This window comes from Patiria miniata, unplaced genomic scaffold (assembly GCF_015706575.1).
Source record: "Patiria miniata isolate m_02_andy unplaced genomic scaffold, ASM1570657v1 HiC_scaffold_5, whole genome shotgun sequence".
NCBI classification, from domain to species: Eukaryota; Metazoa; Echinodermata; class Asteroidea; order Valvatida; family Asterinidae; genus Patiria; species Patiria miniata.
This window is the reverse complement of record NW_024037072.1, coordinates 20,753,417-20,781,349: the sequence shown is the minus strand read 5'-3', so window position 1 is coordinate 20,781,349 and position 27,933 is coordinate 20,753,417. Positions and strand designations below refer to the sequence as shown.

At 40.6% G+C, this 27,933-nt stretch overlaps 1 protein-coding gene and 1 long non-coding RNA gene across 3 annotated transcripts; one reads left to right on the top strand and one right to left on the bottom strand.

Annotated features, from left to right (window-relative positions):
- On the top strand, positions 1 to 18,755 carry LOC119740948. Its single transcript, XR_005272708.1, has 3 exons — positions 1 to 791; positions 10,996 to 10,997; positions 18,743 to 18,755. It is a non-coding gene; the product is annotated as an uncharacterized LOC119740948 (long non-coding RNA).
- Positions 3,041 to 27,848, bottom strand: LOC119740947. Of its 2 annotated transcripts, none has more exons than XM_038216453.1 (13): positions 27,451 to 27,848; positions 22,207 to 22,449; positions 20,886 to 21,128; positions 19,500 to 19,742; positions 17,837 to 18,076; positions 15,403 to 15,654; positions 14,197 to 14,309; positions 13,620 to 13,678; positions 13,042 to 13,199; positions 11,581 to 11,743; positions 10,521 to 10,591; positions 8,981 to 9,086; positions 3,041 to 4,628 (listed from the first exon to the last, which is right to left on the bottom strand). In XM_038216453.1, the coding sequence occupies exons 1-13, from the start codon at positions 27,539 to 27,541 to the stop codon at positions 3,245 to 3,247; spliced, it is 3,366 nt and encodes a 1,121-aa protein (XP_038072381.1). In that variant the 5' UTR covers positions 27,542 to 27,848; the 3' UTR covers positions 3,041 to 3,244. The 2 variants fall into 2 exon arrangements, with proteins under 2 accessions (XP_038072381.1, XP_038072382.1); XM_038216454.1 differs by having other exon boundaries at positions 3,041 to 4,610; positions 27,451 to 27,847.
- Positions 27,849 to 27,933: the final 85 nt, after the last annotated feature.

The window sequence follows — 27,933 nt, the reverse complement described above, 5'->3', positions numbered from 1 at the left end:
TCACCACACCTTATGTTACATATACCCGAAAAATGACGGAACTGTCTTCAAGCATTCCACAACCTCCTTAAAGTTTCTAATCTAAGGTATTAAAATATTTGCAGTTTAAACCATTCACTCTCAAAGGATACTGTGTAAAGTACGGTATGTACAGTGGAACGTTGCTATAAGGAACACCGCTATGCCGAACATTCGGCTATACTGAACATCATCTTTGGCTATAGAGTTTTGTGTTTCATAACGTACCAAACATTGTTGTTGAAAGCTGTCAACAGAAGAGTGAAAAGTGGCTATAATTTCCCCAAGGAATAAAAGGGACAAAGCCACCCGTATAAGCGAAAACACTGTGTAATTTCGTGATTCAACAGTTGGCACGTGTATACCGGAGCACTGGCAGCTTAAAATCGCTGTACCGAACGATCACCATTGCAAACATTTTCTGTGGATCCTGCCATGTGCATTATAGCGACGTCCAACTGTATGTACTGTGGCTTGGTCTGTTCTTAAATTTGACTGGTCTGAAGCTCTGCCTTTAAACTACAGTGCAAGGGGAATCTAGGTTTGGGAAAAAAGGGGGGTGTAGCTGCCAAGGGGAGGGGGGGTAGCAGGCATTTGCTGTGTGTTTTCTGCATGATTTTCCTATATTTTTATGGCCCTGGGGAGGGGGGGGGGGTTAGACTCCCTAAACCTCCCGTGGATCAACCACTGGAGAATGGCAACAATGGGCGATTCCAGTGCTGTGTAATGTCCGTGACAGAACTGTTAAGTGCTCTGTGAATTAACCTGAAAATGTATTTTTCAAACTTTATACAATCATCTAGTAATGCTCAAGAAGATTACAGCCAGAGTCGGTATCATCAAAATACAGTGTGTATCAAAGCAAAGGTGTGATAGTAGCCCATTTGCAACCCATCAGAAATATAAAATGCCACGGACTACTGCACCACAGCAGGCAACAATTGCATAATGTTTAGATAACATCTGTACATGTACCATCAAGGACGGTTCACGTGAATGCTACAGTATCGTGAATGGTTTTTGTAATGTCATGGCAAGAGTTCACAAAAGTTGAACAACTGAAAGTCAAATGGCTTCCTGGTAGCATTTGTATTCCAATTGAACTCTCCTTGGTCATGATAAGGCCAAAAAAAAAATACTTCTGCTTCTGGTTACCCTACCTACCCTGTTTTGACAGCCCCTACCTTAATTTTCTTTTGGAAAAAATGAGGAAAAAAACCTGAAAACCATCAATTACTACCTTTTACCCTTGGCTACATGCAGACGCCTCCGTATGATCGTACACAACCAAGAAATTGGCCCCCCCCAAAAAAAAAAAATGTCCCCTACCTACCCTAGTTTCAAATGCCATGTAATCGGAAGCAAAAACAATTTTGACGTTCTACCTAAATGCATGAAACACACAATAAACTACACAGTTTTTTTTTATATTTTGTTTTATTTAACCAAAAGAACTTGATTAGTTGAATAACTAACTGCATTTGATTTAAATCAGATCATATCAAATTTACTCATAAAGATAACCATATTTCAATAACACTTCTTTTAGACTGGAGTTCCAAAATTTCAGCCAACTAAGTTACTGAAAACAAAAGATTTAGTCAGAAGGGTGAACAACTATGGAGCATAAAGGAATACTAGTTCATCATGTTTGCCTCCTTGAAACCTAACAACTATTTTTGGGTTTGACCAGTGGCTCAATATTTCGTTTAACCAGACTTTGGAATGTTGGGCTGAAACAGTGTTAATTACTCTGTGTATATATGACCTTGAAAGGGTTAAGAATAACCAAATTTAGAGGAATTTTCGAAATTTGTTAAATAAAACCAAACTAACATACGTGTCACTGGAGATATCGATCATTCTTGGCAGTTGCCTACAGGCTATAGTGGAATCTGGCGACCAGAATTGAAAGCCGTTACTACGGTGGTGCCATGCGTTCGACGTGTATTTTCTAGCTTCAACAATGAAAGTACTTAAAGTTAAACAAGCTTTTGAAACTTCAGTGGCATCTTTGGGGACTGATGAATAGCATTTGTTCGTCGTCTTTTGTTGTTGATCAAGATACATGTAGTCTTACCGGCTGGCCAAGGTGCGCTGAATGCTAATCTTCACAGCGCGCCAGGGCGGGCCGAACGTCAGGCTGAGTTGTGAGCCTGATTAACGTATCAATGCTGGCAAAAAAAATGCCGCAAAGGCGCCGCAGTGCGCCCCGGCGCGCTGAGTAAACTATTAAGGACGCTGGACCTTAAAGACAAGGCAGACATTCATTTTTGGTTTATACAACACCTGAATAAAACCTCGTCATCTGATTGGTCAGAGCCACAAATCATGTGACTGTATAATGGAACTTCTATTTAACATGGAATGGAACTTCCTTTTTTTGCGATGCAGGCAGGCAGTGGCTTGGGACAAATAATTCAGTGACATGTGATCAACGACCTACCAATCAGACGACAGGGATTTATCCAGGTGTTGTATAATACAATATAATGTAAACTTAAAGGGAATATACATCATTTGCTTTTGCTGTAATTTTCAGAAATGGATGGAATTGGGGGGTTGGAAATGTATAGCAAATATAGTTACACTGACTTTTTTGAGGTTTTGGGTTCGAAAATGCTATAAAAACCAAGAAAAACAATCATTTTCCTGTAGTCTGGTTCCCTGACTCCATATAAGAAGAAACAGAGCAGTTTACATACATTGGGGAATTGTAAGGTCAGGGAACCAGACTAGCTGGCTCGTACCCGTTCATAGGTTTGTAATCGATTGCAAACAAGTGCGATGGTCAATTGGGGCCAGTATTTGAAAAAAAGCCAGTTTTTTCCAACGCTGATCGGCCGATCAGCGTTGGAAATTGATACAAAAATACCACTTTTCTTGAAAATGACAGTATACCACGTGCCGTGATTTTACAGGATGCTTTACACTGTCATTCACTAACAGTCCAGCAAGATATTTCAAAACGATTTGGTAGTTTTATATTTTGATGTTTGCAAATGTTGTATTTTCCCTTTAACAGGTGGTGAACTTGAGGGGGTGCTTTGAAAAAAAATCTTTTGCGGTTATGCTCTCTCACTTTCGGATCCTCTTTTACACAATGTCCCTCACCGTTGCTCAACAGTAATACCAACTGAAATGTTTCCTCACATCTTCAGTTTCTCATTTCAGTACCCAGCTGCTTCAAGCCATGTAGAAAGAGAAAAGGCCATTTTGAACTCTTTTAGACAAAGTATTCTTCGGTCATTACAATGTCGTCACTTTCTTCAACAAAGTGAATAGATGGGATATTAAATAACTGGCCAGAGGAACTCTCATCGTTGTACAACTCTATGGGGGCACCATCACCTGTTGGCGTTGGGTCGCGTATATCACCGGACTGTTTGTCACGGCGCTCATCAAACTCTGAAACGGGATCCGGTATTGTTCCCTCATAGGAATGGGTACCGTGAGATGACACAGACCTTTGTTCAGACATGTTCTCTCTTTTCACCTGCGGTTGTATTTCGAGGAGGGAAGCACTTTCACTTATCGGCTGGTCACATTCAGGCATTTCTCTGTCAAAGCAGTGGGATAAGAAAGGGGTTGTTTCTGGTGGGTCTAGTGCCTGTGGATGTGGGTTGATGAGGGGAACTGATTCATCTACAGATACGTCACTTTCGACAAGCGGGTCTGGTATCATTCCATCGTACGAGTGCGTACTGTCGGACGGCTCAAAGGGGATTCTCTCAACATCCACTTGGACTGTCATCTGAGGGGGAGTAGCTGTTGGGGTAATAGCCGCACCTTTGGGTGTAGTGTTGGAATCGCCCAAACTGGGAAATTGGACGACTTCTGTCCCGCTGTCGCAGGTGCAGGAACTGCAGGTGTGAGATCGGCAGTCGGAGGAATCTGAGGCGCTGCTGCAAGAAGTACATGAGGAGCAGCTGCTGCTGCTTTGTGATTGGCCAGGTATGGCGCTGTTGTCATGGGAGCCAAGACTGCTCTCTTGGGGGCTAGCTTTGCTGCCCTGAGGACTGAGGATTCCATCATGGGTGCCAGGGATTCCATCATGGGTGCCAGGGATTCCATCATGGGTGCCAGGGATGCCACCATGGGTGCCAGGGATGCCATCATGGGTGCCAGGGATTCCACCATGGGTGCCAGGGATTCCATCATGGGTGCCAGGGATTCCATCATGGGTGCCAGAGATGCCATCATGGGTGTCAGGGATTCCATCATGGGTGCCAGGGATTCCACCATGGGTGCCAGGGATTCCATCATGGGTGCCAGGGATTCCACCATGGGTGCCAGGGACTTCATTGCGGGGTCTAGTGCTGCCATCATGGGGTCTCGCACTACCTTCATGGGGGCCAACCATGCTGTCATGGGCACCAAGCCTGCCCCCAGGTCTCCCCTCTGACTGATCCAAAGGAGATTCTTCCCTGCTGTCTTCCAAGTGGATCCGTATGTGGCTATCACTCTCGGCCGGGCTCAGCTCATCTTCTCCTTGTGAGGTGTATCCCAGGTCGTCGCTGGTCACCATATGTGTACCCCTTGGCACCTCAGCGGGGCTGTCAGCGAAGACATGCAAGGGAATGCTGGCTTCACTGTAACAAGAGAGAAATCTGGTAACAGATTTTTTTTAAAGGGCACGTCAGCATATGTCCTTTTAGAACATCACTGAGCAAGTACCGGTAGTTAGCATGGAAATCGTGAGTGGGGGGGGGGTGTTTGTTTACCTGTTTTTGCAACCCCTTTTGTTAATGTCCATGTTTGTTGCGTCAGGTTAGTGATGCGGTACTTTCCTCGCTTCCACCGTTGTTACCCGGGTTCGATTCCTGCCTGGGCCAATATGTGGATTGGGTTTTCAGTCCCTACTTGATTCTGCGGGTTTTCCCCAGAATTTTCTTCTTGGGTTTTGCTCCCACCTCTAAAATTGTAATTTCTTCTGTAGGTTTCTTCAGGCTTGTGAGCTACACTGCCTAGGGTGCTTTTGAGGAATCCTTGGTTTTATTTACCAGAAAGAGTTAATGATAGCAATAATAAGAATGCTTATGTGTCACCTGCATGTGAACCTTACATTGCAGTGTGTGATGTGCAGATCTGATACACCGTGCCCTCTGGAGACATGCACACAATATGTAACAACAGATTGTATACGTCTCCACAGGGCAATTTCTATAGATGCATACGTCTCCACAAGGTTTTCACGAAATAGGTATGTTGATGTGTCAAAAATGGTAGAGTTTTTGAAAAGGAATATTAAGTCTGAATTTCAGCCAAGGAAATTAATTCTGGTTAAAATAAGAGCATTTTGAAACTGTACTTTCAAACTCGAAAACTTTTAGTACACGAGAATAAAGAAGTGTCTCCACAAGGATACAAATTTCAGTATGTGTGTTTACACACTCGCGTTTGTTTATGGTGTAAATCGAGGATACACACACGCAACATCATCTGTGAATCGAGGACAGGACTCCTCAGTTGGAAAACGTGTACAAAATCAATGAGAGCTGTTGCGAAAAAGAGTACAAAGAAAAGGGAAGAGGAACAATAGGAAATCCTCGATTTACACCATAAACAAATTTGTCTGTGCATGGATCTGTGCGATTGACAAGATAGATTTAATCAAGAATCAGAGATGCCAGTGGTTTTTTTTTGCCCCAAGGCCGGAAAAAAATGTTGCCACACACTGTTAAGCCACGCGTGGATCAAGATGGGGGCACACCCGGCCCGTGCCCCCCCTTTTTGCAACTGTTTTTTTTTTTTTTTTTTTTTTTTTTAACGAGTCATCTTAGGGCGGGCGGGCATTAAATACATCCCTTTGAGAACATGGCTATCTTTTTCCTTTTTGAGGAGTCATTATGGCGGGCGGACGGGCGGTCATCAAATCAATCGCTTGGAACATAACTATTATACATAATTATCAACAAAAATATACAATGTATAAGTTTTGAAGGTCGCCTGTCAATCATTGTCTCAAAATTTCTTTCAAAGCAAGAATATATTTTTATAAGACACTTTTTTATTTCCCGGCTGGACTAGGGGCACATTTAATACAGCACTTGCATTTAATGCTTCATGTCAAAATGTATTCCAAATTATATTCTAGAGTAGAACCAAGGGCGGATCCAGGGGGGGGGGGCAAAGGGGGCCATGCCCCCCCCCCCCCAAAAAAAACGAAACCATTTTTTTTTTTTATGTGACATCGCAATAAAGGCAGGCAATGAGTACACCACCATCTTTTCCTCAATAAAACAGTGGTTAAAGTGGTCAGAAATTGCCTCAGATCGCACCACAGAGTATCTAGAATCCAAAAAATTTTCGGGGCCCTTAAGCGGGCCCTGAACCCCACGCCGTAATTTTTTTGACCCACTTTTTGGGGGGACCAAAACTTTTTTGGGGGGGACCAAAAATTTGTTTTGGCCCACCCCAAAATTGTGTTCTGGATCCACCCTTGAGTAGAACATGTACCGGTACACGAAATTATGTAGGCTATGTATTTTTTTTAATAAATGAAGAATAAAATCGCCACCCCCTTCTTTTATTTTCCCGGCCTCAGAGAGAGATTTACGTCTGGTTCTCTACAAAAACTTTTTTTTTAAAGCAAAATGATTTAAAAAAAACCTAGTTCGTTAAAGTTTGTACTCGAAGTTAATTCTTTTGTAGATTCCAGGGGAAATTTAATACGAATTATGCTCGGTTTTTCTTATTTTTAAATGAATATGATCAGGATTAACAACATCCCTCAAATAATAGCGTCAAAATATATTCCAAAATATATTCTAGAGTAAAACATTTTCACAAAATAATGTAGGCCATGCATTTTATTTTTTAGATACACGAAGAATTAATCGTCATCCCTTTTGCCTCAAATCGAGAGACATCAAATAAATAGGAATTATTTTAATACGACTTAGTATGTCTTGTTCTCTCGATTTATTTTTAAAGTAAAACGATTTCAAAACCCTAGCCCATTAAGTTCTGAACTCTCAGTTAATTCTTTTGTAGATTCCAGGGGAAATTTTAATACGAACTATGCTTAGTTTTTCCTAATTTTAAAAGGAATACGAATAAGATTATCAACAGCCCTTTGACTTCAAACTTAATTTCAAAATGTATTCCGAAATATTTTACAGTAACATTTACAAAAATAATGTAGGCCATGCAGTTTTATTTTTTAAATAAGCGAAGAATAAAATCGTACTACGAAAAAAGACATCGGGAGCCCTACATTTAATGAATTATTTGGACTTGGAATATCATCCCCCAATCGTTTATCTATGTGCATGTACACAACACGGAGGTGAAATTTCACGTTCAATTCAGTTTCCCACATTTTTCGCATAAAGGTTTCCCCTGTCTCTGAGAAAAAAAAATGCCCAATAAAATCTCAGCTCCGAAAAGCCTTTCCAGAGAATGATTGATAGCCGCATTGTTCAAATTGATACAATGCCACTCTTGTTCGTTACAAAGCATATATACATTTGGGTTCAGCTGTAGGCCACCGAACTTTAAGGCCTTTGATAACAGCTCAGGAATGCTGCCACATTCGGGAAATTTGTGCAGACAAACTTTTTCATATTTTGGAATTTGGAATTTTGATGCAGTTTGCATTTCCGTTAAATTAAAGGTTGTTTTTTTGTTTTCTATTAAAGAAAATCGGAGCCCCCCCCCCAAAAAAAATACAAATAAACGATTTTCCTCAGGCCTTGACATTTCTTGAAGTGATTCGACAACACTTGCAGAATGCAGACGATTCATTTCGTCTTAAATTATTTAGCCTGCAGACTTCAAAAGAACATGGAAAAAAATGGTGGTTAAAGTGTATACAAGTGTATATACAAAGTAAGTATATATGTGACCGCAGTTACCTCACATTATACTGGGACACAGGCGGCAGTCTTTTTGAAGTCTTGACTAAACATATAAACGCTACGGGGAAATTTTGCTAATATCAATTTTTTTTATGACAATCGAGATGGTTTTGAAATAAAGTTTTATTTCTTCTTTTTGTTTGTAAAGACTATTCGTAATGAAATACTCAGCAGGCTTATAAGTTATACAACATTTTTCAAAGGAATTGGGACGGAGAAATTTTCTGGGCCGGTTGATTTGCTCAGCCGTGGGGTGGGGTGGGGGTAGGGGCTGCTTGGGGCAGGCTGTCCCCTAATGAAATTCAATTTATTTTATTTTCTTTGTTTGCAAGGCAAATTTCTGGGTGGAAATGTATGTTTTAATAGTAAACATGACTTGTTTTGGCTCGCTCGCTCCGCTCGCTCGCAAAATAACACGTTCATTTTTTTCACCCGGGGGCTGTCATCAGCACCTTCTAATTTTGGGGTTCATTTTCAACTTACATCAACAGTGACTTTAAATTCTATATTTGATAGGCAAAAATAGTGTTATTAAAAGTAAAAAATAAACATTGTGAATTTTGCTCTAAATGGCTTAAAGTACTCATGATGTAGGAGAGAACATCTAAAATCGTAGAGCTTCCAGTGCCCTCAACCCTGCCCGCAAGGGATTTCGCGCTTCAGTTTCGTTATGTGTGCAACGCGCACAAAGTTTTTGTGCCCCCCCTTTTTGAAAATCCTGGATCCGCCCCTGGTTAAGCAAGTCAACAATGAACATACAATTATCAATTCAGGGCATGAATGATATGATCCGAGACTTGCACATCAGTATACCTGTCTTTCGTATGCCAACAAAATGTGATTGCGTTGAGTCGAATGCATAACAATGAAACTAAATGTACACGCGACTATCGAACAACGCTACACATTTTCCTAGTGGCTGAACGACGACATGTAGTGATATCGTTGTTAAAAAAAAAAAATTCTGATTTCATACAGATTTCCGGTCTGTGAAGGTCTGGTATGCCGGAGTTGTTTAAAAAAAAAAATGAAAAAGCCAGAATTTGGGTTATAGCCTGAAAATTGACATCCATGAAGAGTAAGGCCTACCACTCACTCACCCTTTCCTACGTCTCCTGCACCTGAATGCAATGCAGTACATAGCCAACATTCCCAACATGATGGCGGCCCACACACCCCCAAGGGAGATGATAGTCAGCTGTTTGCCTGTATCACAGTAGAAATGGTCATTCCATGCTTAATTTGAATGTGAATGCAACGTGAAATTGGTATCCCCAAATGTTTGTGGCAAAGTTCGCCCGAGACGGAATGTGCTCAACTTTGCAAAATTGCAGAAACTGCAAACACTTTCTGCAACACAAGTTCACAAACTGCTGTATCACAAAGTCATGTTCAGTCGTTAGCTTTTGTGCTGGAAATGAACCAGCCCTAAAAAGAATTTAAAACTGGGAAAGAAGTATGGACAGCATGGCTATGCCCTTAACGACACAAATGTGAATCGTAATGTTTTCAAAGGACACTCGCACCCCATCACCAACAAAAATCTGGTGGACGTGTCATTATACTTGTTTCTTCTGCCAAGGAGGTTATAATGTTTGTTTTCATTGGATTTAGCTGATTGATTGGTTGGCTGGTTGGTTTGTCTGTTAACAAGATAACTCAAAAATAAGATATGGATGTATTTGCCTGAAATTTTTTTTGGGGGTGGTCCTTGGTACAAGTACAAATTGATTAGATTTTGGAGGTGATCTGGATCTGGGTCTGGATCCAGGATTTCTCAAGGGATTCGTCACCATTTATGCAAGTACCGGTATTTCTTTGAGCATACTGACAATATGGCGGGCTGGAATTGTTTAGCCTTGGCAGAGGTTTGCACTGTCTGAGTGCTTTCTAGTTTGGCCATAAAACCATGACCGTTGTAGAGTTTATGTACACTCTCTTTTTCCCAAAATTGTATCTTTTCACTTTTACTTGAGCATCTGAAAACAGCACCACTTCTTCTTGCGTGTCTGTTCTTACTGGCTATCTGAATTAAAAGTCATGTGGTAAAACAAAAGAATTCAAAACATTAGGTCAAAAAAAAAGTCTCTGGTTTCTGGTATGCGCCCGCGTCGCTGTAGCCATGCGCGTCGGCAAAATTAAAAAGTTTTTTTTTTCAGTGTAAGATGATGTCTCAAAACCGCCAAACTCACTGGTTTGATTGGAATCCTGCTGCTGCACAATTTTAACGTGTTTTTAGATGGGGTTACGATCGAGTATAAGCTTTATGCCGTGTCTCTGCACCACTTTTGGGGCAAGCTCCATACCAGAAATTGGTGACTTTTTTATTTTTTGGCCTTAGGGAAAAATCCCTTATTTAGTGTTGACTTCAATGGATTTGATTGGCTGGGTATGCCAAATGACCCAAATAGTTCGGTGCCTCAAGCATATCATGCTGTCGTCACATCCGTTTATTATGCTCAGGTGCAATCCTTGCATGCAAAGATGGTACTGATTTGTTCACATTCAGCGGAAAACTGGTTGCCTGCACTTTGCACAACGTCACATGTACATGGGAGGCTAATTAACACTTACTAGCCTCCCCCTTCTGTGGAACTCCACCCCAAAATATTTGAAAGCCATCCAGGGAGGCACGCTTACCAGATAAGGCCATTCTTGTCAAATCACACCTGTCACCAGAGTACGTGTACACTTGATTTTCACCGTGGCAGCTGAAGAACAATGAAGAAGGAGGAAAAGTCACAGTGAGAATCAAGTCCATGTTCCGAACATACACTTCGTACAATTGTGGGGGAGTGTAGCCTAGTGGTTAGGGTTCTTGGCTCATGATCAGAGGATCAGGGGTTCGAATCCAGCTGCTGGTCATATGTTGTGTCCTTGGGCAAGCCACTTCACCTACACTTGCCTCTCTCCACCCAGGAGTACAAATGGGTGCCGGCATTAACCAGGGAGTAACCTGTGATGGACTGGCATCCCATCCAGTGGGAATAGAAATATTTTCAGTTGTTTCGTGTCAAGGAAACGGGACATAAATGCTGGCCTGATGGGCCATGTTGGCTCGTGACGGACATTTCTTTTACTTTGTACAATGGTGATAGGCAAACTCCAAACAAAGTAGTGGTTGAAAAAGATGTTATGTTGTAACATTAGCTCAATCGCAAATATCTTGTAAGCTGCGGGCCAACAAATCTGTGTTCATGCACAAGTCGCATGATTGTGCCATGTAATTTCTGGAAGTAGTGTTTTGAGTAAACAAATCAGGTTTTTGACCCCAGTGACCCCATGATGACCTTTGACCCTAGTTTGGTCATGTGGCATGTTGGGGTTGGGCTACTGATACTTTTGACAAAGTTTGGTTGAAATCGGTCAAAATATGCAGGAGCAATTATCAACGTTTGTATACTAACTAAACTAACTAAACTAACTATCTAACTTAAACTCCCCAACGGACTATGCGGAGAGACATGATGATTTGTTGAGCTGCTTTCCTGCAGCTAAAAAGGACTGTAAACAGCTGTTGGCAAACTAAGGAATGATATTTAATTTACAGTTGCTTAAAGATAACTTCTAGAACAACAATTTTCACTTGCCATCTCCAAGATAATGTCAGAGAAATGTACAGAATCAAAAAAACTAACTTTGAAGAATTTTTAAAAAGTTATATTTGAACTTGTAAAAGTTTTATAATGTTTGAACTTACTTGCATGTAATAAGGTTCTGTTCATTGGTCCCACAGTGACCACCATTCAGGCAATACTCTGCATTATCAGTACACATGGCAATGCACTGAAGGCCAATTGCCCTGCAATTCATGGTGGCCGGGCATGGCGAAAGTGTGCAAGCATCTAAAATCTGAAACTTGCCTGCAGAAAAAAATATAATACACAATTTCAAACTTGAGAAACAGGTATCAGGGATCACTCAAAAAAAATTCAGCAATTACATTTCATTATTTTAAATTTTCAAATAAACCACAAAGTGAAACTGACTAGGTGCATTATAGTAATTTTTAAGGGGTTGAACAGAGAAATTGACTGGAGCAGGGTTTGAACCTGTGACATCTGGATTACCGTTCCGGTGCTCTACCAACTGAGCTATCCAGCCTTATATTGGCGGGCCCTCATTTTTGTCAATGTCTTTGTTCAACGAGCACTAGTCAGAAGCCGTAAACTCGTATATGCCGTATAGCCAGTTGGCAGAGCACCGGAACAGCAATCCGGAGGTCGAACTCCTCACAAGTCAATTTCTTTGATCAACTAAAAAAATATTATAGTGCACCTAGTCAGTTTTCCTTTCATAATGGAAAACTGACTAGATTTATTTTTTTTAACTGAACAATTGGTGGATTTTAACCTCCAAAATACTTGCACGTTTCTTGTTACATACGAGTCAAGTTATTATGGTTAAAAAGGGAAACAATCAGTGTCTCCATTTGGGTTTTTTGCTTTTGCTAGAAGTGTCAGCCTATGGGCTCCTTGTGCAAACAAGAGAGGCATTTTTATTTACGCGAGCCCCGTGGACAGCTAGGACAAACCGCAACGCCAATCAGCAATGTGTTCAAATGTTTCTCCCAGTGGTCTCCCCCAAGTCTCCTTTTCTTAACGTTGAGGGGGTACTTGTGCACGGAGCCCATTGTCCCTTGACTGACTAAATCATTGACTGACTGACGATTAGACTTTTGGTTGCCAACGGCGGATCCATGGGGGGGGGGGGCCAAAGGGGGCCATGGCCCCCCCCCCAAAAAAAAACGAGACCAATTTTTTTTTTTTTTAATGTGACATCGCAATAAAGGCAGGCAATGAGTACACCACCATCTTTTCCTCAAAAAAACATTGGTTAAAGTGGTCAGAAATTGCCTCAGATCGCACCACAGAGCATCTAGAATCCAAAAATTTTTCGGGGCCCTTAAGCGGGCCCCAAACCCCACGCCGTAATTTTTTTGACCCACTTTTTGGGGGGTCCAAAAAAATGTTTGGCCCCCCAAAAAATTGTGTTCTGGATCCGCCCTTGTTGGCTTCATGTCAACTAGGCATTGGCTTCATGTCAACTAGGCATGTAAGCTTAATCTTGTTTTAAAAATATGTTTGGTTCAAAATATAGTTTTTTCTTGGTATAACATGCAAAGACCCAACCAGAGGAGCAGCAAGGATGCAATACCCACCATTATCTTGCTCGAGTTTAACTTTTGCCACGTTTGCCAGTACTCTGTTCAGAATAGCCGCAAGAATCGCATGCAATTTACTCTGTTGATCTTCATGGTTAAGAGGCTCGGAGAATCCTATCTTCACATCAGCAGCTACACCATCATCCGTGTCAGACCTGCCAAAGAAATGAATCAAAGCTTATTTAATCCTGAAAATGAAAATATATTAAACTGCTGCAAATTGCTATTAACTGACTGGACTGACCAGAAATATGCAAATCATAAAGTTTAAATGGCCCGATATTACAGCCTTAGCAAGGCCTTTTTCAGAGGCAAAATATTTTTTTTATTCTGTTAGATTATCCGAGTGGGGCTCAAAATCTCCTAATTTTGAAATCAACTTAATTTTTTACTTTCGGAAAATGATAAAAAAAACTGCAACATGTAATTATTTCCTTTAATAGTAAAATTTCTTTGGCAATATCCTTTACAATTTTTCTAGCAGTTTCCTGATTTTTTTTGTTAACTAGCAAGAATTGGTCACTTAATTCAATTATTCAACTAAGAAATGTCAAGTAAATTATACTAAAGCTCACCTGAACCGATCTATTTTAACACCCAATACTGTACCATCATCACGGAAGATGTTTAAAACCTGAAGAAAAAAATGAAGTGATAGATTTTATTCAAAGTGGCCATAAGGTAAGAGTTCTGGGGGTCCATAATTTTTGGGGGTGGGCAACACCTTTTGAGGACGTACTTTTAAAAAAAAAAACCGGCTTTGCATCATTCAGTAACTATCTATTTAAAGAAGCACCATCCAAAAGTACAGCATGCAATACACAAAAAACAAATATGGTTAACATTGTATCCACATTTAGTTACTGATGCAAAAAAGTCTCATGTACATTGTGTAATTTGTAAGATTTTCATATCTACTTTAAGTGTGAATTAAGATTTGTTTTTTGCAAAAGTAATTTTATTTTGAAAACGAATGAGACACTTATAGATAAGGAGATACATTTATTAGATAAGGAGTGTATAAAGCATGCATTGATGGAATGTACGATAAGAAATCATATCAATTTTTCTGTCGGCAAAATCGATCATTCAAAATAAAAAACATAATACTTCGAGAAATATGAAATAATAAAAAGGAAAACCTGTAATCACATCTTTCTCAATTGTGGAGGCTAATTTCTGGAATTCCACTGAGTTGTTGTCCTGCAGGGCATCAGAGTAAGTGATGTTGTGAAGTACCAGGTGAAGCCAAATATAATTGGAGTCTGTTTAAGTCGAAGAAAAAAAGAAACACATTTTATAATCTGGGAGAAAGGAGACTGAAGATTTTCTTGAATTCAACATTTTCTTAATTTTCAGGATTTTACAATATGTTTACATGTTAAAACGGGGGAAGGCTAGATCACATTTCATGTTTAAACAACACAAAACAACGCTAATTATTTCATTTCAACACAGTCAAGAAATTATCAGATTTTAAACCTTTGAAGGGTTCTCCGGTGATTTTTTTTTTCAACATTCTCTTCAATGATAAAGGCTTCCAACCGACTCAATTTATTTCTTTATCTAGGTTTACTTTTAACGGTATAAGCAGCCTATTGTTTGAATTACAGAGTTTATTAAAAATAATAATAAAAAACACACTTACAGAAAACAAACTACATAAAATATTAAGAATGAAAAACAATGAGCTATTAAATATTTTTGAAAAGTCAACCCTATAAGGGGTGTCTCAAAAAAAAAAAATGCAGCAGTCAATCCATAAATATTAAAAATACTAGCACTCTCTTTTGCAAAACTTATCTATAGAGTGTGAAGGTATAGTAAATACTCTACACTTTATCCCATCTCAATTAAACACCCCAGTCCAGAGATACAGCTAATTAAATGAAATGACTTGAATTCCAAGTTGGGCCACTTGGTATCTAATGAAAGGCATTCACATACCAAGAAGGGGAAGAAAGTGGCCCAAACAGATTTTGACAAGTCTTTACAAGATTCACTGTAACTTTTAAACCAAACGTCCAAATCACACAGAGCAAAAACTTAATTGTCAAGGATAAAGAAACACTCTATCATCTCATGGTAAATTTTTTCCAAAAAAAAAAAATCCTCAGAAAAAAAAATGTTGTTGACTACTACTTTTGTTTGGAGACACCCTGTATAGAAAAATGCTAGCGTGCGATCACTTTTTACTCACGAGGCCCCTTGAATGGAGAAACAAGCGTGTTTGTTACTGTACAAAGCAACTGCCCCATGATGGATTATCTGAACAATAGCTAGCACAATGCTTTCGCCATTGCAGGGGGCCTTCTTGATAGTGTGCTCGGATTTGTCTATAACATCAACAAAACATACCTGGAATGTCCTCCACGAGAATGACAAAAGAACATTCTGCCCGGTTCCCCGCATTGTCCCGAGCACTGTATGTTACAGTGGTGGAACCAGGTGGGAACCAATTGCCTGGTCGGTGATTACTACTCATCAGCTGAGGGGGTCCCAAGTTGTCGGTTGCCGTGGGCTCTACCCATGATGCTTTAACTGCTTCCTGGTCACTCGTAACCTTGGTGATGTTCTGCGGACAATTGCTTATGATGGGAGGCTCTTCATCTGAAAACACATAATGATACCACAGTTGTAATTTGGTTACAAAGGCTACACATAATTCAAATCACTTGTAAAGCTCAAAATCACGTTAAAAGGTCAGTACTCACACAATTCATATGAAAAGCATGTAACTTGAATTGAGACGGGATAACTTTTGACTTGACTTGTGACTGACTTGTGTTTGACTTGTGAGGATGATCTGCATCCTCATTTTTGTAGTCAGTCATCGCAAGTCCTTCAGTCTGAATTCACAAGCCGATTCCATTGATCTGTGACAATGGCAATTCCCTTGTCATTTGGTATCACAAGCTACATGTGACCTACTTGTGATTGACTCACAGATGACTTGTGATCACTTACGATGAACTGTGACGACTTTGTTACAACCCTGTCGACCCATTACAATACTGCTTTTTGTAATATTCCATCAATTTCTGATTTTTAAAACAATTTTGTATCCAAACATTTAGAAGCGAAATGCAGTTAGATAACAGAAGAAAAGACTGATACCAGACATGTAGTCTGTCATATTTTTGTGTGATGAAAGCATTTTTTAAATAATTGACTGCTATTCGCAGTTCTTAATAAATACAGAAGCTTATTTGAAACAATTATGCTGTGACATTTTGTGCAACATCATTACAAATGTCACTATTATTGCTTTGTTGACCCCAAATCCTCCTTATGGTAACACTGGCAATTTAGATATTTTATCAAATAACAATTTCAATATTGGACATTTTAAGTTATTGTAAAAATGATCAGCCACTTAACATCACATGATCAAATGATGAACAAGTTTAGGTTAAGGGTTTATGATAACAAAAATGCAAACTTTTCCGGAATTTCTAACAACTCACTGAGGATGAAATCAATTACAAACATGGTGTCCAAAAACCAACCGAACCCTAAAGGCAACCTTCTTTTTCACAGCTTTTAAAAAAAAAAAAGCATCCCAAATCTTGATACATATTTGACAAGTTTTGCTCATTAGCTTTTCAACAACGAAAACATCTTTTCCAATTTTGGAGAAAAACATTTATTGAGTTATGGCCACAATTCAAATTTTTTTTTTTTAAATTTTGTCCATGGTCTTAATTCGTCACCGACACCACGAAGTGACCTTAACCCCCGCGAAGTGGAAAATGTGTGTTTTGAGATACAAGCGATTTAAGTTGGCGATGTTTTGAAACGGTGATCTGAACATCGTTTTAGCCTCAAAATTCATATTTTTTTACAGTGTCTGAAAGCTGGGATCTTGAATGTCACGTTAATGTATGATTTTCATTGAAATAAATTACTATTAATGAGTTATCAAACTAATTAACCATAACGTCACTTCGTGAAAACTCAAAATTCAGATTACGCTGTGTTCGCGTTTTCACGAAGTGACACTAACCACGTGTATAATGGGTTAGCGCTACTTCATGAAAACGCCAGAAGTGAGTCGCGCATATCACGTAACATTTGTGTCACTTCGTGAAAACGCAAAACCCGTTTTTGACACGTAGTGTGCAGGCACTTTACACGCGAAAGAATGGTATATCTTCGTGAAAACGCATTTTCCGGTTTTGACCCATTAAGTTGCAAATGTAAATTAATGTTAATTAATGTTTTGACAAAACTAATTAACTATGTGTTGAGTAACTTCTTGAGGTGATAGATTATGTGTATTTTTTTTAATCACAAATCAGGAAAAAAAATCGAAATCACAAAATATCGATTTTTCGAGGTTAGTGTCACTCCGTGGTGATGGTGACGAATTGTCACTTACATGTATTAGGAATGTAATGGATTTCTTCTATCTTCCTTTATTTGTTATTTTTGGTATTTTCGCCAAAATGGTCATTTCTCTTTTTGGAAGAAATGGTCGTCCTGAAAAGGACCGTTTCATTTAACTTCTTAGATGTTTACTCGATGTTTAGCCCTTGTTCTCACTGCAGCAGGCAAACATTAGCTCTCTGTGGACAAAATGAAAAAGCAGCACTTTTTTTTGAACTGGCCATAACTTGATAAATATTCTTCTGATTGGAAGGAACTTTTCATGGTTGAAAAGCTAATGAACGATGCTTGTCAAATATGAATTTGCGATGCGTTTAAAAAAAAAAAAAAAACTGTGAAAAAGAGGGTGCTTTGAGGGTTCAGTTTTTTGGGGGACACCCTGTAAAAGTGACTTTTAACACACCCTTGATGGTCACAAAGAAGTCGCAGCTTAGAGTATTCCCTGTGCTGTCACTGGTTGTGTACACCACTCTCGTCGCTCCGACGTAGAACCTGGACTTCGGAGAGTGAGTGCCTTTGATCACGGCTGGTTCCCCGTCACTCATGGTTGGTTCCCGCCAGCTGACAGTGGCATAAGCCTGACCAGCTTCGGTTGGTAGTGTCATGTGTTGTGGGCAGCCGATCAAAACAGGCCTGGTACCCTCTGTAGTTAAGGGGATAAATATCACACAGACATAAAATTAACACAGTATACAAATCTAATAAGTATGATGTTAAAAGTGTTAGACAGGGATTAAGAATTATTTGAAAGTGTTCCTCATAACCATGTAGACACATGCAGATTCAGACCCCAAAAGAACATTTCAGCCAACATGCAGGAATAAGGGGTTCTTTTTTTGTTTTGTTTTAAGTACTTAATTAGATGTTATACTGACTTGTATGGATCAATAAACATTCTACAGATACATTTATTACCCATTTAAAATAAATTTGAGAGATATTACAGGTCAAATCAATTAAGGTTTACTGAAAGTTCACTGATTGAAGTTGTGTTTTGCAAATACTGCCAGGTAGTTATCAAATTGAGAACAAAATTATTTCCCACATAAATTTTTAGCAAAATTATAACAATTTAAAATACCTCCAAAACAAATATACTTAAAAGCTTTCTTAGTACCATTTTGTTCACTGATTGGTTTTTAACACTTAATCATTCATTTTTACTACTTCTTTCCAAAAAGAATATGAAAAAACCTGGCAAAAACCTTAACCTTGCCACAAGCAGCATGTGAGAGTCAACAGAACCTGAGATTGACTGCAGTACAAGTCGGTCATGTTAAGCCAAAAAAATATATATTTTTGCTTCCAGTTTCCCTACCTACCCTATTCTGACAGCCCCTACCCTAATTTTTTTTATGGGAAAATGAGAAAAGAAAACAACCAAACCCATCATTTACTATCTTTTACCCTTGACTATACATGCAGACGCCTCCATATGATCGTACATAGAAAAAAAAAATGCCTAAAAAAAAATCCCTACCTAACTACCCTATTTTCAAATGCCATGTAATTTGAAGCAGAAATATTTTTTTGGCCTTAGCTCATGAAATAATTTACAAAGCAATGCATTTTCCTCTTGGCATTGCTTTGTAAATGAATATCATTTGCTTTTTGCGAATTGTTTCGCTTGCGGCTTTGCTGAAAAAGAGCGCATAACCTGCTGACGTTTCCCCTCAGAAGATACTATACATTTTGAGAAAACAAAAACGCTTTACAACTTTCGACCAGTGCAGTTGCAGCTGGCGTGTGTAAAACTTGATCGGCGAGTTTCGAATATTTGAAAATTCGGTCAAATGCAGTTTCGAATAATCGAATACTAAATTATTCGAAAATGGACAGCCCTAATGTCGAACCTTAACAAAGTGTACCCGCGAGCACCCCAAACAATACCATTTCAGGCAGGGTAATTTCACTGGGCATTTGACTAGTTCTATCTTCACTTTGAGCAAGACTGTCTTTCAATTGGTAGATATTTCCTGGGTAATTGCAAATGATCCTATATGTGCCTTTAAATGGTGAAAAGATGGAGAAATTGACTGAAAGAAACTCAGAAGCATAACACCTACCCATCAGTCTCTCGTAGTGAGCGAAGCCCTCATGTTTGGCTAGTATCCCCCACAGATCAGCCGCTGTGGTGCGACTCAGCATACACTTCTCCTTAGCACTGAAATCTACGGACTGGCAGACAAATGACTCCTCCTTGATGCAGGCAATGAGGCATTCCTCCACGCTGGAATGTAACAGGATGCGGTCATCACGGCCAGGGAGGAAGGAGTCTTCGATAAGGACAAAATGGTTGTAGGGATATCCTGGAGAAAAAAAACAAACATGTCATGGACCTGAAAACAAAACGGATCTAAATCAAATTAGGTTTTGCCCTTCGCCGACGTTTAAACACTGTATACTCAGTGTGTTACTTTCAGAGTGAAAGTTGGAAAAAAACCAGCCAACCGATCCCTGTTAGCTTGGTGGTCGAGTGTTAAGACATCTGCACTAGAAAACAGGAGGTCGTGGAATCGAGTCCCACCCGATTTTTTGATTTTTTCCAACTTTCACTCGGGAGGTAACACACTGTGTTTTACAGTGTTTAAACGTCGGTGAAGGGCAAAACCTAATTTGATTTATATCACCCCGACGCAAAAATTCCATTTTATAAAACGGATCTACACGATGCAGGCTTCTGTGGGCTAAGCCAAGTCCACACGAGCTTTTCCCCCTCTACGAAAAACAGCTTTAGGGGCGCCTTTGGGTTAGGGTTATCTGTCGTAAATATATGAAGAGGAACACTCAAGAAAGTCATTCAAAGAGTATTCACAGTGACAGTAAAATATTGTTTTTCTCCAGTTTTTCTTAACTACACGAAAAAAAAGGAATGTCCACATAGCGTATGTAAAACAAGCACAGGTGTGTGTGGGTGTGCAAGGGCATACATAGATTACAGTCCCTGTGTGGACCCGCGAACAAAATACATTTATGTCCACACAATGTAGAACCTTAAGATGTTCTGCCACTTGCACAGGCCAACACAATGTTTTCTTAGAGGCATTTTTGGGTTATGGTTATCCGTCGCAAAAATAGTGCAGTAGAAAGTTCAAGGAAATCGAAGTTCAAATTCAGTTTCAGTGTAAGTAGTAACTCTATGACACGCGTTTTCTCTTAACTGCTCAAGAACAAAGGAATGTCAACAAGTTTATCTGCAAGGAGAAGCTGCAGACAGGTTGTGAGTTAACAAGTACAGTGAAATCTCGAAAAGTCAAAACCTGTCAACTCAAGAAAACCTTTCTAACTCAAAGTAAAAACTTATTCCAATCAATTGTTGTTGAATAGAAAATCCATTGGATAACTCAAAACTCAAAATTTAAGCCAATTCCCACGAGGTTTGACTTATCGAGATTCCACTGTACATGCATTGAAAAAACAACTGCACAAAACAAAAAAGAAGAGATTCTTACCAGTGACAATGACAATGAAGTTGCAATATGCAGAGTTCCCCAGAGTATCCACGGCAGTGTAGCTGACCTCTGTGCGACCCAGGTCAAACAACTCGCCCGGCCTGTGATTGGCTGTAACAGAGACCTCTCTGCCTTCCAGCGAGATGATTGGCTCTCGCCACGCGGCCACATCTCTGGATTGGCCGCTCTGCAGGATTTGAGTGATGTCTGTGGGGCAATTGCTGAACTCGAGAACTCTCAAATCTGTTTGAAAAAAAAATGTTAGTCACAAGAAGGCTGGGTTGAGAGCAGAGGGTTCATGGGGAGTCAGTGTGGGGTAACGGTACTTTCCTCGCCTTCCACCGCTGTGATCTGGGTTCGATTCCAGCCCCGGTCCACATGTGGATTGGGTTTTCAGTCCCTGCCTGATTCCGTTGGTTTCCCCAGAATATTCTTCTGAGGTTTTCCTCCCACTTCTAAAACTGTAATTTCTTCTCATAGTCTTCTCTCCACAGGTTTCTTCAGGCTTGCAAGCTACAGTGCCTTGGAGCTTTTGAGGAATCCTTGGTTTCATTACCAGAAATAATTAATAATGATAATTGTATGAGAAATATCCACGTGAACAATGGATACTGTGGCAATCTCACTCACACAGTGTTTCAATGATCTAAATGATAGTTGGAAAGAGGATGCTTCGGACAAGCCAATTACAGGGTAAGATTACAAATAACTTGGGAAGAACAATGACAAAAGAATGCCCTGGTCAGTCTATTGAAATAAATTTTCACTTGACTTGTAATTTGACAATGTGTGATAGACTAGTGACTAATTGTGAAGATTTGAGTATGTACAACAAATCTGGATACGAACTAGTTCTGTAGCCTAAAATGCTGTTTGAAATCGCTGTCTTTAGCTTGTTTGCAGTGCAACAATCACATTGCAAATTCAGATATTATACCATGATATTTTTAAGGTGTACATGTTTTGCCTTAAACGAGACTTGTAGGTATTGCATATTGGACATGAACAGAGCATGGACAATTTGCGGTAACACCAAGTGAATATATCTCTCTTGAGTTGTGGGGTTCAGAGAAGAACCATTTTTTTCAATTTGACTGTTCGTAATCAGTATCCTGATGACGAAGACAGCATACTGTTTGAAACGTCGAGTTAAAACAACTGTTTCTTCTCAAAACCACACAACTCAAAAGAGATAATATTCAAACGGTGTTACCGCAAATCTTCCATACTTTGCCTTTTCTCCCATTGTGTTACAATTGATGAAAATACTTGTACTCAAGTTCTTACACAAATTTTAAAGCAATCACTATAACATAGTTACCTTTTACGCTGACAACAAATTCACAAGTTGCAGTATTGCTGGATGCATCTGTAGCAGTATAATGCACAGTGGTGTCTCCTATAGGAAATACATCTCCCGAGCTGTGATCCGAGGTGAAGTTGTAATCACCCGAGGTGTCTGATATTTCGGGAGGTTGCCATGTGGCTACAGCCTCTGCTTTTACCAATGTGAGGTTTATGGTGATATTTGGTGGGCAACTGAGAAACACATGGTCTTCATAATCTGAAGGGAAAACAAATCAGGGAAGTCAAAATGTAGTCGGTGTTACTTGTTACGAACTGTTTGATTCTGACATTATATTGTAGAAAAGGAGTCATATTACCACATGTATATCAGCTTTAACATTGATTCTTTGGCCAATGTAAACAATCCTTCTTTTTTTTATGTGTGGTATCTGACTATAGTATGCCAACCGTGAATATTTGTAAGTTTCCTAACCAGTGAACCTTTTATGAGCACTGTTTGTCATTCATGAGTACATACTGCCATCCATGAGTATTGTGCGTTGTCCATAAATCTTGAGTGCTGTCCATGAGTACTTTGTGCCATCCATGGTTAGTGTGTGCTGTTCTTGAGTACTCCGTGCTGTCCATATACTTTGTGCCGTCCGTGAGTACTTTGTGCCGTCCGTGAGTACTTTGTGCCGTCCGTGAGTACTTTGTGCCGTCCGTGAGTACTTTGTGCCGTCCGTGAGTACTTTGTGCCGTCCCTGAGTACTTTGTGCCGTCCCTGAGTACTTTGTGCCATCCGTGAGTACTTTGTGCCATCCGTGAGTACTTTGTGCCATCCAGGGTTAGTGTGTGCTGTTCTTGAGTACTCCATGCCATCCATATACTTTGTGCCATCCATGAGTACTTTGTGCTGTCCCTGAGTACTTTGTGCCGTCCCCGAGTACTTTGTGCCGTCCGCGAGTACGTTGTGTTGTCCATGAGTACTTTGTGCCATCCATGAGTACATTGTGCTGTCCATGAATACTCTGTGCCATCTATGAATACTTTGTGTTGTCCAAGAGTACTTTGTGCTGTCCATGAGTACGTTGTGCCGTTCTGACCAGACCACCCTTTTTCCATTGTTTTACACAATGGAAAAACATCACCCCAGAAGGGAATCTTTAGAAAAAGGGATAATGGGAACACAATGCTATCACCCCACAAGTCTGTCTGGCTAGAACGTCCGTCCATGAGTACGTTGTCCGTCCATGAGTACTTTGTGCAGTCCATCAGTACGTTGTGCTGTCCATGAGTACTTTGTGCCACCAATGAGTACTTTGTGCTGTCCATGGGTACTCTGTGCCGTCCATGAGTACTTTGTGCCGTCCATCAGTATGTTGTGCCATCCATGAGTACTCTGTGCCGTCCATGAGTACTCTGTGCTGTCCATGAATACTTTGTGCCATCCATGAGTACTTTGTGCCATCCATGAGTACTGTGTGCTGTCCACGAGTACTTTGTGTCATCCATGAGTACTTTGTGCCATCCATGAGTACTGTGTGCCGTCCATGAGTACTTTGTGTCATCCATGAGTACTGTGTGCTGTCCACGAGTACTTTGTGTCATCCATGAGTACTTTGTGCCATCCATGAGTACTGTGTGCCGTCCATGAGTACTTTGTGTCATCCATGAGTACGTTGTGTTGTCCACGAGTACTTTGTGCCATCCATGAGTACTGTGTGCTGTCCACGAGTACTTTGTGTCATCCATGAGTACTTTGTGCCATCCATGAGTACTGTGTGCTGTCCACGAGTACTTTGTGCCGTCCATGAGTACTTTGTGTCATCCATGAGTACTTTGTGCCATCCACGAGTACTGTGTGCTGTCCACGAGTACTTTGTGTCATCCACGAGTACTTTGTGCCGTCTACGAGTACTTTGTGCTGTCCATGAGTACTTTGTGCCATCCACGAGTACTTTGTCCTGGCCACGAGTACTTTGTGCCGTCCGTGAGTACTTTGTGCCATCCATTAGTACTTTGTGCCATCCACGAGTACTTTGTGCCATCCACGAGTACTCTGTGCCGTCCAAGAGTACTTTGTGCTGGCTGTGAGTACTTTGTGCCGTCCACGGGTACTTTGTGTCATCCAGGAGTACTTTGTGCTGTCCACGAGTACTTTGTGTCATCCAGGAGTACTTTGTGCTGTCCACGAGTACTTTGTGCCATCCAGGAGTACTTTGTGCCGTCCACAGGTACTTTGTGTCATCCAGGAGTACTTTGTGCCGTCCATGAGTACTTTGTGCTGTCCACGAGTACTTTGTGCCATCCAGGAGTACTTTGTGCTGTCCACGAGTACTTTGTGCCATCCATGAGTACTTTGTGCTGTCCACTAGTACTTTGTGCCATCCAGGAGTACTTTGTGCCGTCCACGAGTACTTTGTGCCATCCAGGAGTACTTTGTGCCATCCACGAGTACTTTGTGCCATCCATGAGTACTTTGTGCTGTCCACGAGTACTTTGTGCCATCCATGAGTACTTTGTGCCGTCCATGAGTACTTTGTGCCATCCATGAGTATTTTGTGCTGTCCATGAGTACTTTGTGCCGTCCATGAGTACTGTGTGCTGTCCATTAGTACTTTGTGCCCGCAATGAGTACTTTGTGACGTCCATGAGTACTGTGTGCTGTCCATTAGTACTTTGTGCCCGCAATGAGTACTTTGTGCCATCCATGAGTACTTTGTGCCATCCATGAGTACTTTGTGCCATTAGTACCGTGTGCCATCCATGAGTACTTTGTGCCCGCCATGAGTACTTTGTGCCATCCATGAGTACTTTGTGCCGTCCATGAGTACTTTGTGCCATCCATGAGTATTGTGTGCTGTCCATGAGCACTTTGTGACGTCCATGAGTACTTTGTGCCATCCATGAGTACTGTGTGCTGTCCATGAGTACTTTGTGCCGTCCATGAGTACTGTGTGCCATCCATGAGTACTGTGTGCCATCCATGAGTACTTTGTGCCGTCCATGAGTACTGTGTGCCATCCATGATTATTGTGTGCTGTCCATGAGCACTTTGTGACGTCCATGAGTACTGTGTGCCATCCATGAGTACTGTGTGCTGTCCATGAGTACTGTGTGCCGTCCATGAGTACTGTGTGCCGTCCATGAGTACTTTGTGCCGTCCATGAGTACTTTGAGCCGTCCATGAGTATTTTGTGCTGTCCATGAGTACTGTGTGCTGTCCATGAGTACTTTGTGCCGTCCATGAGTACTGTGTGCCATCCATGAGTACTGTGTGCCATCCATGAGTATTTTGTGCTGTCCATGAGTACTGTGTGCCGTCCATGAGTACTGTGTGCCGTCCATGAGTACTGTGTGCTGTCCATGAGTACTGTGTGCTGTCCATGAGTACTTTGTGCCGTCCATGAGTACTTTGTGCCGTCCATGAGTACTTTGAGCCGTCCATGAGTATTTTGTGCTGTCCATGAGTACTTTGTGCCATCCATGAGTACTTTGTGCCGTCCATGAGTACTGTGTGCCATCCATGAGTATTGTGTGCTGTCCATGAGCACTTTGTGACGTCCATGAGTACTGTGTGCCATCCATGAGTACTGTGTGCTGTCCATGAGTACTGTGTGCCGTCCATGAGTACTGTGTGCCGTCCATGAGTACTTTGTGCCGTCCATGAGTACTTTGAGCCGTCCATGAGTATTTTGTGCTGTCCATGAGTACTGTGTGCTGTCCATGAGTACTTTGTGCCGTCCATGAGTACTGTGTGCCATCCATGAGTACTGTGTGCCATCCATGAGTATTTTGTGCTGTCCATGAGTACTGTGTGCCGTCCATGAGTACTGTGTGCCGTCCATGAGTACTGTGTGCTGTCCATGAGTACTGTGTGCTGTCCATGAGTACTTTGTGCCGTCCATGAGTACTTTGTGCCGTCCATGAGTACTTTGAGCCGTCCATGAGTATTTTGTGCTGTCCATGAGTACTTTGTGCTGTCCATGAGTACTTTGTGCCGTCCATGAGTACTTTGTGCCATCCATTAGTACTGTGTGCCATCCATGAGTATTTTGTGCTGTCCATGAGTACTTTGTGCTGTCCATAAGAACTTTGAAGAAATTGTATTGTTCAATTGCCACTTCTCATTTTACACAGTCATTTTTACACAGTACGAACGTAAAGTTATCAAATGGATGAAAATCATTGTAAATGGGTAAAACTACTGTACAGTGTTGATTGTTTTTTCCCCCAAGAAAATACCAAATGCAACAAATGTCCTCTACTTTAAACTTGCGAAGTTTCAATTACTAATTATATTTAACCTCTAAAGGGAATGTACAACATTGGCTTTTGCTGCAATTTTCAGAAATAAATGGATTGGAGGATTATTATGTTATATAAAATATTGTTAAACCGACTTGTTTCATGTTTTGGGCTTGTAGATGCTGGAAAAACCAAGAAAACCTATCATGTTCTTGTAGTCTGGTTCCCTGACCCCACTTAAGATGAAACGAAGCAATTAATACACTTTGGGGAATTGTAAGGTCAGATAATCAGTCTAGCAGGCTTGTACCCCTTCACAGGTGTGTGATCAATTGCAAAGAAAAGTCAGAATAACTAAATATGAAAAATTAAGAACAGTTTTTGAAAAAAGCCAGTTTTCTCCAACGCTGGTCGGCCGACCAGCGTTGGAAAAATACAGTTTTTCTTGAAAATGTCAGCCCACCAGGAGCCACGATTTTAAAGGATGCTTTAGACTGTCAGTCCCCAACAATTTAGTAAGGTATTTTGTGATAATTTGATCATTTCGTTTTTTTGATGTTTGCAAATGTTGTATTTTCCCTTTAATGTGGTAACCCATTACCGGTATATATATATTCTTTTAAAATAATGAATTTATTGATGAGAAGCATTTAAAATCTACTTGTTAAAATGATGACTAAAAAAACCCATTTATATACAACCACGAGGCCACGATATTTCTATTTATTATATATATATGCTAAAATATAATATTTTAAGAATGTAGTATCCACACGCCATTTCTTTGATTGTGTGCAAAGTCTATGGACAGTCGAGTGCATTTTCAAATTATTTCTAACAAAATTGGAAATGTTTTTCACTCAGTCCCGGTTTCATGTCTTTTCAACATTTTTGTAGCGACTGACCTTCATTGAGATAATACATGATGAAAAAGTGGCATCAGGATGCAACATTCTTTCCTGACTTTACTTGCCCCGGCAACGTACCTACCCAAGTAAAACAAAATCAAGGCCTAGTGTCCGCATACCTTCACAACGCGCCACAGGTGCCCACAGCAGAGCGAATCCCGCCAGCAGTCCTATCAATGCCGATCGATTCCAAGTCACGATCATGATCATTTTCCCGGAGTTTCTATCAACTACCTTCTAACTGTTTTCAACGATTGTCATGTCGTACCCAAAACTTGCGAAAGGGACCTTCATTCCCGAAAATCATGTCCTATTCAGCGAACTTCGCAGAGCCTTACAAAACGAGAAAGTTTAAATTAAAGAACCTTGTTGAAAAAAATTCACCACGAAATGATGGCCGAGTCCGGGCTTGGTTTAACACATAACCACTGATGGCGCAATTTGACCAATTTGAATGGCGCCCGCATTTGTGGGATTCCTCATTTCGATCGAAAGAAAACAATCCCCGACAGACAAATGGAAAGGAGAACAAATGAGAGTGGCAGCAGAAGGAAGTTTGCGAGAGGAGGGGGTGATGCATCATGATGGGAGGTGATAATTAT